The sequence below is a fragment of the Notamacropus eugenii genome, chromosome 1 (assembly GCF_028372415.1).
Source record: "Notamacropus eugenii isolate mMacEug1 chromosome 1, mMacEug1.pri_v2, whole genome shotgun sequence".
Taxonomy (NCBI): domain Eukaryota; kingdom Metazoa; phylum Chordata; class Mammalia; order Diprotodontia; family Macropodidae; genus Notamacropus; species Notamacropus eugenii.
Window position 1 is genome coordinate 672,578,734 of NC_092872.1, and position 17,930 is coordinate 672,596,663.

A 17,930-nucleotide genomic window follows, 5' to 3' on the forward strand; every position below is an offset into this window, starting at 1 on the left:
TAGATGCAGTGGAAGACCTTGGCCTTTTAAGTTAAAGTCTTTAACAGTTCTCAATAGGACTGAGGCAACATCCATTCAGTGATTAATGCTAGGTAAGAAATTAGGCTGAGAATGACCTCTTTACTAAGTCAAAAAAAAAAAAATCAATCAATTTGGGAGGGAAAGACCCTCAGGGTTTCTGACCAAAAGAGAAGCAATTGATATTTATACTCTAAGCCATTAGGGCCCAAACAATGACCAAGTGGGTCTTGGTCTGGGACCTTTTAGGGGATTCTGCTGAACAACACTGCATGAGTTATCTGACTTAGTGGGTGTATTGTTCTGCTTTGCTGAACTATTTTTTCCTCTCTTTTTCTTTGCTACAGTGGACAGCTATCTATGCAAAAGAAGGAAAGGGAGTATATTTGGGAAACAAGGTAATGTAAGAAGAGAAGATATTGATTTTTTAAAATTTAAAGTTTTATGCTCACCAGGACTCATTATCCCTTTCACATTACTGTCTCCTGGGTGAACTGGTCTGGACTCTGGGACTGTAAAGAAAACCAAAGAAAGAGAAAAAAGACTTTTCGTTCTCTTGAGAAACCATGAGTATGAAGGGAAAATTTTTCAATTGCTATTGAGTAATGGAGGCCCTTTCTAAAATTTTTGCTCTGGGACCTTAAATTTCAGTCTAATCAACAACTATCCAGAGCACCAGACCTGAAGTCAGGAAGATTGGACTTCCTGACTTCAGGTTGGGCTCTCTATTCACTCTATCCACTGCACCATCTAGCTGCCCCATAAACATGGTAACCAACTCACAAAAATTTTGATAGCTTGGTATCAACTTGTCAAATCCATCCTTTCCTTTTTCCCACCCTGACCATCCTCCTCTTCTGCTTCCCATAATACTAGGTGAAAAAACCACAAACATTTATCTACATTAAAGATACTCAGAATTTTCAGATTTCCTATAAAATTTAAAAGAAGATAAAGTGATGAGGTATATTTCATGATTTGGTTTGGTTTTTTAATAAAACAAAGTCTACTTTCAGTAGAATTGATGTCTGATTTTCATGTGAGTCTTGGATATATTGATTTTGTCTGGATGGGTTGAATAAATCCTAGACTAAATCTATATGCCACTTATAGAAGTGATTAATACAGTGGAAAAAAAACAGTCGAATCAATGATTGGCTAAATTTTTCTTTAGTTTACTCAATATATCTCAACTACAGTCCTACCCTGATGCCTCATTGTAGTATAAAAGTGATCCAGAGCCCCTGAAGGCTGTGCTAGTGAAATATAAGTTTTGGCAGGTCCTACAACAAGATGGAAAAGCTTGGAGTCTGTGCCCAAGGATGAATGAATATGTCTATTGTCTGAGGACCAGACTACCTCAATTTAAAGAGGCTGATCACCAGAATGACCAGAATATCATGAATTTTTCATCCAAAGCAACTCAAAGCACCTACTAAGTTATAGAGGAGCTGCAATTTGCATTATTCATGGGAGTACCTGTACCAAAAAAATTCCAAGCCCTTCAAATGCTGATGTCTTAAATAAACACTTATCTACCAACAACTGCACACATGGCACTCTACTTGAATCAGACAGGCAGGGAAAAAAGGAGTCACAGTTCTAATCTTATGAACAGTCTACAGTCCAGCTGAAAAAAATGTATTAACTTTAGTCTTTCGGTGATAGTATCCATACAAAACCAATATAACCAGAATAAAAAGGAAAAATTTGGTCAAAAGGATTTTTAAAATTAATTTTTAATTCATTTTTTAAATTAAATTAAATTTTAACATTAACATTTAACATTACAACAACAGAACAACAGAAAAATCTGTTTAATTGATAATTGACTAATTAACTGATTTATTTGGCTGAGTTAACCCCTATTCACAAGACTAAAACTTTGAACTTCTCTTACAAGGGTTTTGCTTTTTTCTTCCCTAGTGCTACGGTAAAGGTCAAGACTATATTCTAATGCCTACCTCTTCAGCAATGTTAGCTTATTATATCTGAATTCCACAATTGAACCAATGGGAGCAGTCATGACAGTTCTAGATATATTTGCTTACGATGAGTCCATAGAATATTTGATTTGAAAGGGATCTCTAAGGTCATTTACATGAATTTCTCCCCCCAAAAAAACTTTTTAAAGATTTTCAGAGAGGGTAAATTCACCACCTCCTAAAGCAACCAACTTTGCTTTTAGATAGCATGGATTATTCTTTTTTCTTTACATAAAGTCAAAATACGTCTCTACAACTTCCATTCATTTTGCCTTGTTCTGCCAACTGAGGCCAAGCAGAATACACCTTATGTTATTTCCACGGAAGAACTCTTCATTTACTTAAAGAAAGTGTCATGTTCTCCTGCCTTCTAAGTTCTAAGACTTCTCTTCTCCTGGCTAAATTTCCTCAGTTCCTTTTAGGGATCTTCATGTGTCATATGAATTTGAGGCGCTGCACTTTTCTGGGTTATCCTCCTCTAAGTACTCCCTGCTTTATCAATGTCCTTCCTAAAAATGGTGCATGGAATTGAATTCAATACTCCAAATGCAGCAAGGTGGTGGAGTGGATAGAGTGCCAGTCCTGGAGTCAGGAAGACTCATCCTTCTGGGTTCAAATCTGACCTCCCACACTTACTAGCCGTGTGTCCCTCAGCAAGTCACTTAACTCTGTTTGTCTCAGTTTCCTCCTTGAAAATGAGTTGGAGAAGGAAATGGCAAATCACTCTAGTATCTTTGCCAAGAAAACCCCAAATGGGGTCACAAAGGGTCAGACATGACTGAACAAGAACTCAGCTACAGCAGCACTGCAGATGTAGATTGATTCGACCAAAGTCTAGCAGGTCTATCAGCTACCTCATCCTGGAAGTTGCCTATCTCTTAAAGCAGATCATATTCATTTTCTTGGCAGCCATATCACACTTACAGCCCTCTAATCCCTCATCTTTTTCAGACAAATTTCTCTTTTGTCACACTTCCCTACTTGTAAAGATGTGTGGATTTATCAAAGTTTTTTAGTTAGCTGAACCCATCTAAGAAATCTTAGCCTGTTCTTTTGGTCAGATATGACTTTTTCATATTTGTGTTCTTGCTAATTCAGAAATATTCAAGTCATAATTTTGTTTTCCAAGAGGTAAAGAAGCTTAAATTGGGGAAGGTGTCATAAGCTCTTGGATTTCCCCAACACTTTTCTCCATTTCAGTGACATGAAGGGAAAATTTCCACAATGTGCTCTCCAGAGATGGAGAGAATTTGGCCATTTCTCCCAATCATCAAAAATCTATGTGCAAAAAAAGCCCAAAACCACTCAGAGAACTCAGTCTGATTGCAAACTGTACCTTTCTCATAGGCCTGAGTTGGCAAAATATTTGTAAAATCTTCACTTGTCAAAACAGGTTCAGGGATATTGATTGAGCGGAAAGGACTACCTTGGGTAGGTGCAGCTCCAGCTGGTGACACATGCTCTTCCTTTTGAGTTTTTCTAAATAAAGAAAACAGTAATGAAACCAGTACCAATGTTAACATCTTTGGGGGCTGGCAAGTGAGAGACTATTTCCCTCTGCCCCTATAAAATAAAAAGATTGTATAAGAAAAGTGCTCCCGTTTTTCAAGATCAACTCTTAGTTACAGCATTGGTTTTCCTTTCTGTTACTCCCAATATCAAGGGGAAATGCTTATAATGGAGACTGTTTGCTTAAAACCATCTTTGTCCTGTTTTTCCTATAGCTCAGCAGCAAGACGTAAAACAGCTCGTAGAATATGCAGATGAGTTGCAAAAGTTGTTATCTACAACCTCTTCTCCAGATACTTAGAAGTATGTGATTCATGCTTCGCTGCAGACTCCACAGATTATTCCACATGGGCTGGCATTAGATAGAACAGATATTTCATACTCTGAGTAAGGGGCTCTGATTGGCCAGGCCTCCATTATATTCCCTATACTTATACTAAAGGTGAAAGTATTCAAAATATCTAACAAAACCTAGCCCTTTGGGGAGTGAAAAAAAATCAACTCATATTTGTAGCTTTCACCTCATAAGAGAGGAAGTTTTCTGAAGCAATATATAGCAGTCCTAAAAAATGGTAGGGACAAAAAAAATTCAACTAACCATACTTCTGAAAGGTCTAATACCAATTATAAACAAAAGTTTGCTCTGTACATTGCAATTTTCAACAAAAAAAGTGATTTGAAAGAAATATTGACTATGAACTTTTAAAAATATCCTATTGCAGTCACCTGAATCTAATAGAGTATGAGATCTTTCCTATATAGACCTCGTCAGTAGATACTTACTAGCTGTGTGATCTTGGGCAAGTCACAACGTTTAATGGTCTCAGTTTCCTCAAATGTAAAATAGAGACAGTAATAGCACTTACCTCACAGGGTTGTTGTGAGGATCAAATAAGATAATATTTGTAAAGCACTTGGCCCAGTGCCTGGTACATAGGAAGTGCTTAATAAATGCATGTTTCCTTCCCTCTTTTAGTAGTAGTGATATGGATTGGAAGCAGTATCCCAACCCACATACTCATTTTGGAGGCTGGCTTACTATCTTCCCATCTTATCTTAGGTTTCAACTTCCTATTAGATGTCAAAAGATCATTCTCACTGGCAAAGAAAACAAAACCAAAATTCAGATTCTGCCTTCTGCAAGCCGTCTGTTATCTGAGCTTCCTCCATCCCAAGAAGCCGTTCTCTTCGTCTTTCATCTTCTTTTATTTCCTAATGTTGCTTTTAAAAATGTTTTATTGCCCTTAATTTTCCTAATTAGCTTAAACTCACCCTGCGCTTTCTCTCTCTTGCACCATCCTTATAGGTGTACATGTCCATGGAAAATCCTGCTTCTGTATTCATCCTCCATGACCTGACCTTGTTTCCATGTTTTGTGCACTTCTTTTCCAAATCTGCTACGGTCAACGAGTTTCTGTATATCCATGTTGGTTTTTTTAGACAATTTCTCCTTTTCTTCCTCTTCAAAATAATTTGTATATTCAGAATTTAATTGAGAGTTTTCCCTTTCTTTCTGGTATGGCTTCCCGTTGGAATTTAGACTACAGGGACCTACCTATCCTTTGTCTGATTCCTTAGACATCTATTCTCCCAAACTCTGTTGTGAATGTCAGACTATGCCTCTCCTCTATCACAAATTCCAAGACAAAGTGGGAAATAGAGGGCAGTATACACCTCTCTCATAGTTTCCATCATTTCCATTCCAGTGAACAATTTTTCTCCATTAGTAAGAATCGGATTCATAATCTAAGTTCCCCATTGTGGTTCCTTCATTTTTTGAAGAATAAAATTATCATTAAGACAAATTAAGAAAGCATTAGCTGCTTTGCTGTGACAGAAAGACAGTGGATGTTTGACAGGTAGAAATCCTCCATTCCTTTTTTTATCATGCCTCTACCTATGACCTTAGATACATCACTTAACCTCTTTGGGACTCACTTTTCTGATCTCAGAATTGAAGGGGTTGATGCCCAGTGCAGAAAAAAAGTATCTTTGATGTAGAAAGCATTTTAAAATGTTTGTTAGATTAGACTAAAATAGCCAGTGCTTTGGAGATCTGACCTTGGCACTTGGCACCTTTCCCTGCAAGGCACTTACTTGGTTTTCACTTTTCGAGACTCTCTTCTCTTTTCCTGCTGAAGCTGCTCAATTTTCTGTTGCATTTCTTCCTGTTTGGTGGTAATGGCTTGAATCATTGACATGGCATTGCTAAGTTCTTCCTAAAAGAAGAGTCAGCATAAACTTAAAATGGTACATTGAGTAAAAGTGCATCCTAACTCCAGGAAGAGTGACCTATCATGGCCCCTGGTGTCAGAACCACAAAGGTGACCAGCACCTGATCTAGAAGACCACTGGGAAAGGTAAATGCTCTACCTGCATTACCAAGACCAAAAAATAGCCCAACAGAGAAAGTTAAAAGCCATGTCTACCTTGAAATAATTCAATGAATTCTTCATCTCTGACACCCTTTCCTCCATCGAGCATCTGCAGCTCGTAACTTTCTCTTCCAAAGCATATTCTCCATGTTGAATTCTTGAGAGCTCTTGCATTGCTTCTGTGAAACCAGTTTTGAGCTCAGAGGCCAATGCCTGCAACTAAATCATTAAGAAATTACATATAAATACAGCTCCCGAATGTTCCTTCTTCAACAAGGCAAATAAGCAAGTCTGGGATTCCTGGTAGTCTATAAATCATTAAAACAGTAAACTAAAGGAAAATTGTTTTGGATAGAGAGAAAGAAGAATGATTCCCAAAAAAGAGTACCCTTTTTACAAATAGAGTAGTTTTCTACTTCATTTGTATTTTTACCATATGCAAATTGAAAGCAAGGACACCTTAGTTATTACCCTTTTTGACCAAGTTCTATCATAAAGTCCCAAAAGACTTAAAAGATCTGGAGGCTATTAGAAATTATCTATACACTTATATACTGAAGGGAGGAGGGAGGGTTCCCCTTAGTTCCTGAATTAAGCATAGCATGCCAGAACTATCCATCTTGGCACTGATTTGTTTCTCTTTTTAGATCATGTTAATGTCACAGGCACATGAGATTGAAATATCACAGCATGGGACATACCCTTTAAAAAAAAAAGGAGAAATGATGGTCAGACCTACCTTCTTTGCTATGTCTCAAGTATGTATCTCCTCATTTTAAAACTTGAGAATATTGAAAATCAAAAGCAGATGTAAGTAGTCTAAAAAGCCATAGTGATAGATATCCATGGTGATAGATATCCATCTAAGAAGCAGGAAAATCCCTGATAACCTGAACTGATGAATTATTTGGCTAACTTGTTATAAGGAGAAAAAGTGTATCATATATATTGTATATACAACATATCCTTCTGGTCCTATTGATGCATTCATGGTACTGTAAGGGCTATAATAAATATGAATCCTTACTATCAATTCCTAGTATACTGTGTTCTTTCTAAAAATGAAAAGTCCACTAGATCTTAGCTGCTCTTTATTTACTAAAGTTTGGATGGCCACAGGTAATTTTGGCTTCATTGACTTGGCTCCCTAGTGTGCATGTCGTAGCTCACAAGTCAGCTTCCTCCTAAACCCTAAAGTCTTTTAATGGCCAATTATGTATATTTTTTTAAAAGTTCACAGAAAAATTTCACTGGAGGAAGAGTGCCTGATACATTTTTATGTGAAATGTGCAGAGAAGGAATTTGATATGCTACTGGTTAGCGTGCAGGAGGGAAGTAAAGTTTTTTCTGCTCTTCTTTGTATATGAAAATGTTCATATATGTTGAAATGTTGATATTTACTAAGTTCATAAAAATTTTAATAAACCCTTGAAAAATTAAGTAGCTGGCTGTTCTTGAGGTTTTTCTTACAAGGGAAAAGTACTATGAATGTCCTCTGATATTATCATTCATGATGCAGTGGAAAGAGTGTTTGATGTAGAGCCAGGGGAACAAATGTGGTTCTAATCCCCTCTCTGGCTCTATTCCTCACCTGTCGAATGCGGGAGCTGGGCTAGATGACCTCTGAAGTGCCTTCCAGCTCTAATGCTATGATCCTATGTATAAAAGGAGCAGGGTGGGAGGGATACCCCAAGCTAAATCACTGGATGGGAATAGCCCATTTCTAGCTGACTGGATAAGAACAATTGAGAATCACTCATTTTAAATTTACTTCGCTTTTTAAAAAGCAAAGGAAATGAAAATACCTTTGGAAGCAAAGTGTTATGGCAGTAAAGGGTGATGATCATCTTCTACAAACTTTTGTGGAAGAATGTGGTGTTCTGTGGCAATAGCCATTTGTCTCCAAGTTTGAATGGTAAATTCAGCAGTAAATCAAAGGGAAAAACCAAATCTAAAGGAATGGGGCGCTTTAAAGTTCAGTTTTATTCATTACATATACACTTTGAAAGAAATTTGCCAATGGAACAGAAGAGCATTTTCAGCAGGGATGCCCATTCTAAAAAGAACATTTTAGGAGACCTAACCTATTTTCTAACTTTTTTTATACAAAATATGCCAAATATTTCATTTGTTGTAAGAGAATATGGGCAAGGGTTCATTTAGCTTTAAGAGAATTCACTGTATTTCCAAACACTTGAGAAATAAGAACAGTCCAAACAAGTGAAATGAATGGTCCCAAGTTAGAATGGCATTTCCTGCTGTAGGATGACTTCATGGTGAAGTGGAAAGAACATTGGACGTTGTACCCAAAGATCTGGGGAATTAGTGTCCAAATCCTAGCTCTCTGCTTACTCACCATGGAACTCGGACCTAGACTCTTGAAATCTCTGTTTCCTCATCTATGAAAAGAGGGATAATAATATTTACACTGATACCTCCAATATTGTTGTGAGGATCAAATGAGATAAAATATGTGAAGTATGTTGTAAACCTTAAGGTGCTATATAAATGTCAGCCATTATTAACTCCCACAGCAATGTTTCCTAACACTATTCCAGGACTTTGTGCACTGGGATTCATGAAAGGACAGTGAGAACCTGAAAATAATGCTAGGACAGGATAAGAAACTGAAACCAAAGAAGTTATTCTGAGGGGAGGGCCTGTCATATATGTAGGGCATGAAGGACAAGGGAAATAATGGGGACCAAGAAACAGTGACCATATATACATACATGTGTTTATGTGTGTGTGTATGTGGACAAAATCAACTGTGTTTTAGTTGACTCATCCATGTTAGTGGTGAATTTCTGCATGGTAAATTGGTCATACAAGACAATCTGATAAGGACCAAAAATCAAATCAAGTGTTTCTGGTTCAGTATTTTTTATTACATAGGCTTAATCATTGATGAGGCCAAAAGCAAAACAGAACAGGACAGTTACTATATAGCATTAAAGACAAAATAAATATGCTTATATGTCTAATTGAAAAATTCTTAAAGTTTACTCAGGAGCTCAAATGGATCCTTGGCCCAAAAAATATTGTAGAACCACTGTCTGACTGAAATCGGTTTCACTGTCAAAAATGTTCTTATGTGGCCCTCTACTTCCCCCCACCCCACTACCACCCCAAGCCAATGGCAACTTTGGAGCATGTCTGCCTGGAATGCAGGGCTTTTTCCACACACCAGGTCTCCAACTGAATGATTATCTAAAGAGTATTTCATGTTAGCTACCCTAGTACGGGCACACTCCATTCTGAATTGGTTACTAATAATGGGTCCTTTTTTATCTTGTTTCTTTAAAAATTTTGTCTTATATGTCAATAAATAGCTTGAGTTTCTGGGAAATACATCCATTAGGTACCAGTTCTCCTGGGGGCCCTACTTCTCAACAAGATTCTTTATTAATACCAGATATCGGGATGAAAAATTCACCTTCACGACTGAATCGCTGAGACAATTTCTTTAGAGCCCTCATGTTCTTAAGATATTTTAGCTCCTGCTGGTTTATTATTATTATTAGCAATAATAATAATGAAGATAATGGCAGCCTGTATGTAGGGCTTTTAGATTTGCAAAGCACTTTTCATGTATTATTTCATTTTCTCAGTCTCTCCCTTCTATTCTTGCACACACTGTAACTGTGCTCTTACTGTTTCTTCTCTGCTGCCTCTCTGCCTCTCTGAATGGCCAGCCCACGGCCCACCCCACATATTAGAAATGGGTGTCTACCTTGTTCTCCAGCGAGTTGAACACGTCTCTCATCTCGTTGATTTTTTCATGGAGCTGTTCTAGAGAGGTAATGATCCCTCCGTCCTGCCGCTGGAGCCGGGCTCCCACTGGAGGCAAGTTCGGGGAAGACATGTACTTCGTAGCCTAGGGCACCATAGAGGGCATCTTAGGCTCAAAAAAAAAAAAAATGGGGAAATGTGTCTGGGCTCTAGTTAGGGTTTTTAGCTGTTCCTATTTCTCTGTTTGCTTTACTCTTTTAGCTCCTCAACTCTTAAGGTGGATTTAGGTCAGTGGTTTCCAAACTTTTTTTGCACCAAGGATCCTCACACCTCAAATTAAATTTCATATGCTCTCATTTGGTTTTTAATTCCTATTTTCCCTTCCCTTCTATCAAGAAGTCTTCCCTCCTTTGTCAGGAAACTGAGATGAGACAAACTCAGGGGATGAGGACAGTGTCCCAGGGTATCTTGCAAACCCACCTGTGAACAGGGTTGGGTGACCATAAAAAACAAAGAAGGCTAGGCAAATTCCCATGAAGCCAGGGCCCTAGGCAGTATTTCCAGAGGATAGGAGTTTACTTCTCCCCAAATGGTGCCACTTACCACATGGGACACTAGGCAAATTGTCAGGCATTTTTACCTGGAGATGACCCCAGCAATCCACCCTCTATCTAGGTCATTGATTTATATTCAAAAGCAGAACCATAAAGCAAAGATCACTTTCTCCTTGTCAGAATCTCATTACCCTAACCAAGGATTCACTGGTTTGGTTTTTAAGATGTGTGTGTGTATGTGTATGTGTGTGTGTGTCTCTATGTGTGTGCATGTGTGTGTTGGAAGGATTGAAGGGCTGAAACAGCCAAGATTGTTTCCCAGATTCCTTTTCTCCATGCCCCATTTCTTGCCCCCTAAATGAACCAGTCCTTTAATTCTTTTTCTCAGGAATACATTTTAGCTCAGGGGCTCTTACTCTGAAGTCCACTGACCCCCAAAATGTCTGTTTGTAGATTTCAGAAGGCTATGAACTTGGATCGGAAATATATTCTATCTTAATTTTCACTGGCCTATAACAAAAATGTATCACTTCCTTCAACAGTTTAAAAATCATTATTCTGAGAAGGGGGTGTGTAAGCTTTTACAAGATGGGTTCCTTGAAACAAAAAAGGTTAAGAACCTTTCTATAACTGATTTGAGGCTGAGGGGCTCGTAGCAAGACACTACTTGATTAAATTCACACACATTAAAAGCAAAAAGATAGTAGAGAGCCACTGAGAGCCAGTGAGCTCTACATTGATTGGCACCTTTACTATTGGGGTAACAGAGCTCATCAAACTACATCAGGACCTCCTAAAAAGGTATCCCCACATAAAAAGAACAGGAATTCTGATAGTGGCTCTAAGGCAGTGGTCCCCTGAGTTTTTCAATCAGTAATCCTTTTGCCACCTGACTGAATTTTGCAGGCCTCTGCTCTGAGATTGTAATATTCCCAGAATACTCTAGTTTCCTATGTTATGTGTCAGGGCTCCTAGCTTGAAAGTGATATACCAAATATGAGCTCTACTTTAAATGAATTTGCATAATGAATTAAAATCTTTATCCTTCTGGAACAGATCAGATCTTGTCTCAGGTAACCCTGAAAAACTATCCGTGTTCTTTCATTGTCCTGAATCTTATTGCATTCATTATTGCTTGAAAAAGGGGAAATCTTGGAAGTCTTTTTTTGTGTGGAAATAGAATTATCCATTATAATCATGTTTATTGTTAGCTGAATTTCGTAGATTCCTAAGAGTCAGAAGAGATCTCAGATTTCATTAGATGAATTAGATCCCTCCCAATATGGAAATCCTTTTCTACTACATCACTGACAGATGTTCAGGGAGTTTCTGTTTCCATACTCTTAATTGAAAGGGAATCCACCATCTTACTGCACGCATCTCTCCAGGTCAGCTCTAATTATTAGAAAGTTCTTCCTCAAAGTCCTAGTCCAATCAGACTCTGGCATAGTGTGATGTTGTTACTGTCTTTCTAGAAAAACACTTCTGCCTCCCCTAAGATCAGATGCTAGTAAGCCAGTGTCTACAAATTCCAACCCCTCCTTACTACATTACTGAAAATTAGAAATGAGCTTCAGCAGGAATAGGGAGAATTATCTAGCCTAAGCAGAGATCCACTAGGCCCAGTCATAGATAAGGTGGTAAATTCCTTAAATGCAGAGACTGTTTCATTTTGTCTTTATAAACCAGCATCTAGCACTGTGCTTGGTGTACAGTTGGCACTCAATAAATGTTAATGGAGAGATCGGGTAATGAATGTGTGATCCTCCGCTGATACAGTGTTTGGATGCCAGTGTTCTGGGCTGGTAGGAAAGTTGAATGGCCCCCAGAGACAAGCCATCCAAATCCCCAAATGCCAGGGCAGTTTCCAGAAACAGGCCTTAGCTACCCTCAGCCCACTCCTCAAAACCCAGACAAATTTCTAAACACTCTCTGGGCTGCCTGACCCTACCTGGCACATTCCTTAGAGTGATGCTGTCCTTATTGAAGTACATCACTGTTTGGATTCAAGATACAGTTTTTTGTGATTTATTTGCATATTTCTAAGATAATTGTCCTAAAAACTTGTAAGAATTCCTTAAATATGGGCTTATACCAACAGTATTCCTTACTTCTCTGTTCATTATTCTCTTTGGCATTCTCATCATCCATTTTAACAACTTAAATTATCAACCCAATAAGAATGGCATCCTTATTTCCAATACCTTACCCCTTACCTCTCTCCCAAATCTCAGTCCCTCTTTATTCTCCACCTGGACGACATGACAGCACTCAGATTCTACATTTACACTCAACCTGACTATCTAGACCACACCTGAAGTTGGTGTTCATTTCTGGGTATCCAGTTCACTTGTGGGTTGTACTTAACTTCCAACTCTGTAAGTTCTGAGACCATTCGGGCATTCATTTGCAACTAGAGTGTGGTTTAATGGAATGGAATTATTCGTTAGACAAATACTCTTTTTTTTTTTTTTTGTCTTTTTTTCCCAAATTTATTAATTTATTTGTTTGGGCAAACACTCTGCCCCAAACTGGGCAGTTAGGTGGCGCAATGGATAGAGCATTGGGCCTGGAATCAGGAAGACCTGAGTTCAAGTCCGACCTCAGACACTTATTAGCTGTACAACTCTGAACAAGTCACTTAACTCTATTTTCCTCACTTTCCTCATCTATAAAAATGATCTGGAGAAGGAAACGCAAATCATTCCAATATCTTTGTCAAGAAAATTCCAAATGGGATCATGAAGAATTGAACATGACCGAATCAACTGAACAACAAAGAAAAAAACTTGAAAGTAATATCTGAAAGTATGTATACAAGGAATCTCTCTATATATGTATATGCTTATCTATCAATATATGTGTGTGTATATGTATATATACACACATATATACATATACATTTGTAAACATATGCCTCTCTCTCCTTCCTACCCATCCCTCAGGCCTGGTTGTTAGAAATTTACCAGCATACCTCTATAAACAATGCAGTAGAAGGCTTAGGGCGTGATGATCTCATCACCAGACTGGAGGCCTGGTGACCATAGGCTATGAATACTAATAACTCGCATTTATAGAGTGCTTTAAGATTTGTGAACTGTTTTATCTCCCTTATCTTGAATTTGAGCTTCATAACAACAGGACAGGTGTCTAAGACAAGAGGAGATGAGAAGGGAGAGGGCCTACAAAATTAACCACTCCCCTCTTTCTTTAACTTAGCTCTTCCTTTGCCTTTCATGATTCAACAAGCATTCTCCTGATTCTTCTTAGTACAGACTCAGAGCTAGAAGAGACCTTACAGGCCACCTAGTCTAACCTCCTCCATCTACAATTAAGGAAACTGAGGTCCAGAAAGTTCAAGTAACTTGCCAAGGTCAATCAACTAGGATTTGAACTCAGATCCTCCTCAGATCCTTCTATCCAAAATCAGTTCTCTTTCCACTGTACCTCTGCTCTTTTGTCTCCTTTACTGGATCTTCTCTTCCTTCTCCATACCCCTTAAATATGGACTTGTGCCGAAAGCATCTCCTTTCTTCTTTACTCTTTAACCCCTTTTCCTTGGCATTCTCATTTACTCCCACAGCTTTCTACTCAAGAGGACCAATACTCGTATTACTATCCCTGCCTTTGTCCTAAGTTTCAGTCCCTCATTTCTAATTCTCTACTGGACATTTCCACCTTTATATCACACCAATATGTTCTTCTTGCTACTGTTTGGTCATTTACAGTCATGTCTGACTTTTCATGACCCCATTTGGAGTTTTCTTGGCAAAGATACTGAAGTAGTTTGCCATTTCCTTCTCCAGCTCATTTTACAGATAAAGAAACTAAGGCAAACAAAGTTAAGTGACTTGCCCAGGGTCACACAGCTAGGAAGTATCTGAGGCCAGATTTGAACTTAGGTCCTCCTGACTCCAGGCCTGGCACTCTATCCTATGTGCTACCCAGCTGCCCAATATAACTGAAGCCAAACTCATTACATTTCTCTCAAAACTAGGTTGTCCTCCTGGTTTCCCTGTTTCTGTTAATGCCACCATTCTCCCACTCAAAACCTCAGCCATTTCTTGGTTCCTCCTTCTTCCTTCCCACTCACACTCCCATCCAATCACCAAACTCTAGTAATTCTTCCTTCATAAGGAGTCTCAGATCTCTCCCTTCCTTTCTAATTCTCCACGGTCTCCTCTCCATTCCAGCCCTCTCTTGGGTTCAAGCTCCCCCCTGAAAGCCCTACAAAAACCTCCTAAAAGCTTCTAGTACCTTTCCCTTCCTTCACAGATTAATCTCACAAAGCTATTGCTTTCACTATACCACTCCCTTACTTAAAAAAAAATTTCCATAAAGTATAAACATATTAGCTTGTGTAATTAATGGTAATGTAACGTTAATGGGGGGGGGGGGGAGGAGAGTAAAGATCTTCCCCACTCAATCTTCCCTGCTCATTAATGAGCCTCAGATACCTTTTGTTAACTTCTATTGAGGCACTGGTCATGCCCTCCAGCTCTGGAAAGGGTGTAAATACTCTGATATGAGGTTTTGCTTTGGGGCTTATTTTTTGGAAGAAGGTTCATGAGCCAGATGAAACTATGGGTAGTCGTTAAGGAACCCCCTAGCTTTGAAAACCCAGATGCTGGTGCTTCTCTCTCTGGTAACTGTGTGTGTATGAAATGGTCAAACAGTTGGATCTGTCTGTTGATCTGTGATGTATGTATTGCTTATGGTGAGCAGTTGGAAGCCCTGTCTGTTGGTTTTTATTTCTCTGCTTGTATTTTCTCTGAAGTTCAGGGTGCTGACGTTTTCTCCTGAACTAAGTGAATGATATATGTGCTTGTTCAAAGTAGATAGTTGACCCCTCAAAAGTTGCTTTCCTTTTAGAAAAGTAGATCTAAGAACCTGTGCAGCAGGCTGTCTTGTGTGTGCTGGGGTCCTTGCCATTACAGCTTGGCACATAGGATTCTTAATAATCTAATCTCAACCTATATTTCCGATCATTCCTCTTAAAGGAAATCTTCACTCAAGGTGCATAATATATAGTGAATAGAGCCCCGTACTTTGATTCAAACCTAGGTTTGAATCTTCCCTCAGGCACTTATTAACTATGATCATAGAGAAGTGAAATGAGGTATGTAAAATGTTTTGTGAATTTTAAAGTGCTATATAAATGACAGCCATTATTAGTAGCCTCTCAGAATCTTAATTTTCTCATCTATAAAATGGGGATAATAATACTACCTCTTTCATATGAATCAGCACTATACAAACCTTCAAGCATAATGGAAATGGGTTATTATTATCTCAGATTGTTGTTGCTCAGTCATGTCTGACTCTCCATGACCCCGTCTGGAGTTTTCTTGGCAAAGCTACTGGAGTAGTTTGCCATTTCCTTCTCCAGCTCATTTTACAAATGAGGAAACTAAGGCAAACAGGATTAAGTGACTTGCCCAGAGTCACACAATCAGTAAGTGTCTAAGGCTGGATTTTAATTCAGTGTGCCCAGCGCTCTGTCCACTGTGCAACCTAGCTGTCCCTGTATCATTCTAGCTAGAAGCAATCTCTTGCTTTGCTAGACTCTAATGCCACTTATTATCTGAATGATTCATGTGGCACTTGTCTTGCATGCAGGGACAGTGAATATTTCTTCATATTCTTGCATATAGTTTTTCATCTATGCAATAGCCCTTGTTATTTACCTAATGAAAATGGAAGATGAGGGAGTGATAAGGAATGACCTTATCTACTTATACAGTTTTGCCTAATACCAGTCCTGCAAACAGACTTTTCATGAAAGATCACAGATAACTCCAACCCTCCTGCCCACTGGACTAGCTCCCAGCTGAGAACCTATGTTTTCAAGAAATAGTACGAGAGTGTACAATAAAGAGAATAGTGTGTTGTCTCTAGGAGAGTTTCTTTTAAAGATGTGTTTATCCTAGGGAAAGGAGGACTGAGTTAATCTAAATGGTTCTTAAAGTACAGAAAAATGTCTTTGTTTCATTCAATCAAGCAACATCCAACAAACATTTATTAAGTGTCTGGTATGTACAAAACTCTGTGCTAAGTATTATGGGAGATACAAAGATGAAATAAGTCATAATTCCTGCCTTGAGGGGCTTACAGTCTAGTGAGGAAGCTAAAACACAGGAGTATAAAAGTCCATAATAAATAACAAGGAGAGTCCATAATAAACAACAAAACACTGTTTTGATGTCACTTTTACCTTGTAGTTTGGGGTGAGAAAGGAGGTCAAAGAAGGAAAGCCATTAGTGGCCAAATAAGCTATACATATCATAGACAAAGTAAAAGCCTTTCAGTGGAATGACCTGTATTAATTACTCAGATACTAATTAATCCAGTAACTTTAATTGGGAATTTATGCATTTTTAATCATTTTTTTAAAGAACTTTTTCACTTTTTTACTTTGTATCTCCAGAGCCTTGTACACAGTAGGTGTTAAATAAATGTTTGTTGAGCTAAATAATCAAGAACCAGGAAAAAAAATTAGTTATCTTTACCTGGTAAATCTGCGTCGATGGACTATTCACTGGCATAATCTCATTCTCTCCTGTGGAGATAAAGAACTTCAGTCAGTTAAAAATGACTTCCTTAGGGACGATCATTTTAATATTTGTGTATATGGAATGAGACAACCAGGAGAACATGCTATCCATTACTACATGACAAGAAAACAAATGCTTCTGAATGAAATGAGAAGGTTTGTGCTGTTCTAGGTATCTTGATGATAATTGACTAATACGGCACATGACTGAAACTGATCTACTATCTTAAGGGAAGTTTTTCACCTGCACTATCTAGTGCTTATTTGGAACACCACGTGGTCTTTCCTCTCATGCTCTAATACTTCCTTGAAATTGGCTGAAATCTTGACTGACATTGTAAAACCAATGGATCTGTCCCTTTCTTTTGCCTAACAAATCTTGGTCTTCTTTCTCCTGTCTATTATCCTTCTCTCCTTGCCTTGTTTTCTGTCGCTGAAACTCTGTCCAGATCCATGAGTCTTCTCGTATATCTTCTCATCTTTACTCCTTTGCCCCTAGACTAGCTAAGGGGAAGGGAAGATTCTCTATACTTAGCCAATATGGGAAACCAACAAAGATACTGGGAAGGGAGTGAGGGAGGGAGAGGGAATACATTCTGGTAATAATGTAGACAGGAGGGGCATGATATGGAAAGCAATGGGGATAGTGAAGGACAGGATAAGATTCTATAAACACAAACTATTTCTATTATCCTTGGAGAGAGTATAGACATATGAGTATATGCTTTCCTGAACTATTTTAACTATGAAGACAAGGCAATCCGTGCAAACCCACCATTTAGAACTTTGTGTAACAACCAGTTTGTAGTACAAAATACAGTTGTGTAAGTCAGATAAGTGATGTTGAATTGTGAAGACACATCCAGTGTCTTCTAAATACCACTCTGTTCTTGGAATTCAGTTTTTGTTAGTGTCATGCTGGCGCAAGTGAGCATTTCTGTTGGATCAATCCTAACATGATGAGTCCCTAAATTATCAGCTGTATGGGTTCAACCTAAAACTAAGATCCCTGTATAACTTAGACAGTATCACATGAAGCAGACACTCATATCTTCAAAGAGAAAATGCCCTTAGTCAGATCCAGATAATTTGTAATTAAATATTAATCCCAGCACAAATCTATTTCAGGAATATTTGGGTAAAATTCTGGACTTTTTTTACCCACAGGAACACTCTACTTACTCAGAAATAATTATTGCCAAGA

At 38.3% G+C, this 17,930-nt stretch overlaps 1 protein-coding gene across 1 annotated transcript in view; it reads right to left on the reverse strand.

Annotated features, from left to right (window-relative positions):
- ARHGEF33 (Rho guanine nucleotide exchange factor 33) overlaps positions 1-16,718 on the reverse strand; it is a 57,332-nt gene extending 40,614 nt beyond the window's left edge. Inside the window, exons 1-6 of the mRNA XM_072645894.1 lie at positions 16,683-16,718; positions 9,621-9,764; positions 5,942-6,106; positions 5,610-5,731; positions 3,340-3,482; positions 471-530 (exon numbers count right to left, since the gene is read on the reverse strand). Coding sequence (XP_072501995.1) covers positions 471-530; positions 3,340-3,482; positions 5,610-5,731; positions 5,942-6,106; positions 9,621-9,764; positions 16,683-16,718 — 670 coding nt within the window. The remainder of the gene's footprint in view (positions 1-470; positions 531-3,339; positions 3,483-5,609; positions 5,732-5,941; positions 6,107-9,620; positions 9,765-16,682) is intronic.
- Positions 16,719-17,930: the final 1,212 nt, after the last annotated feature.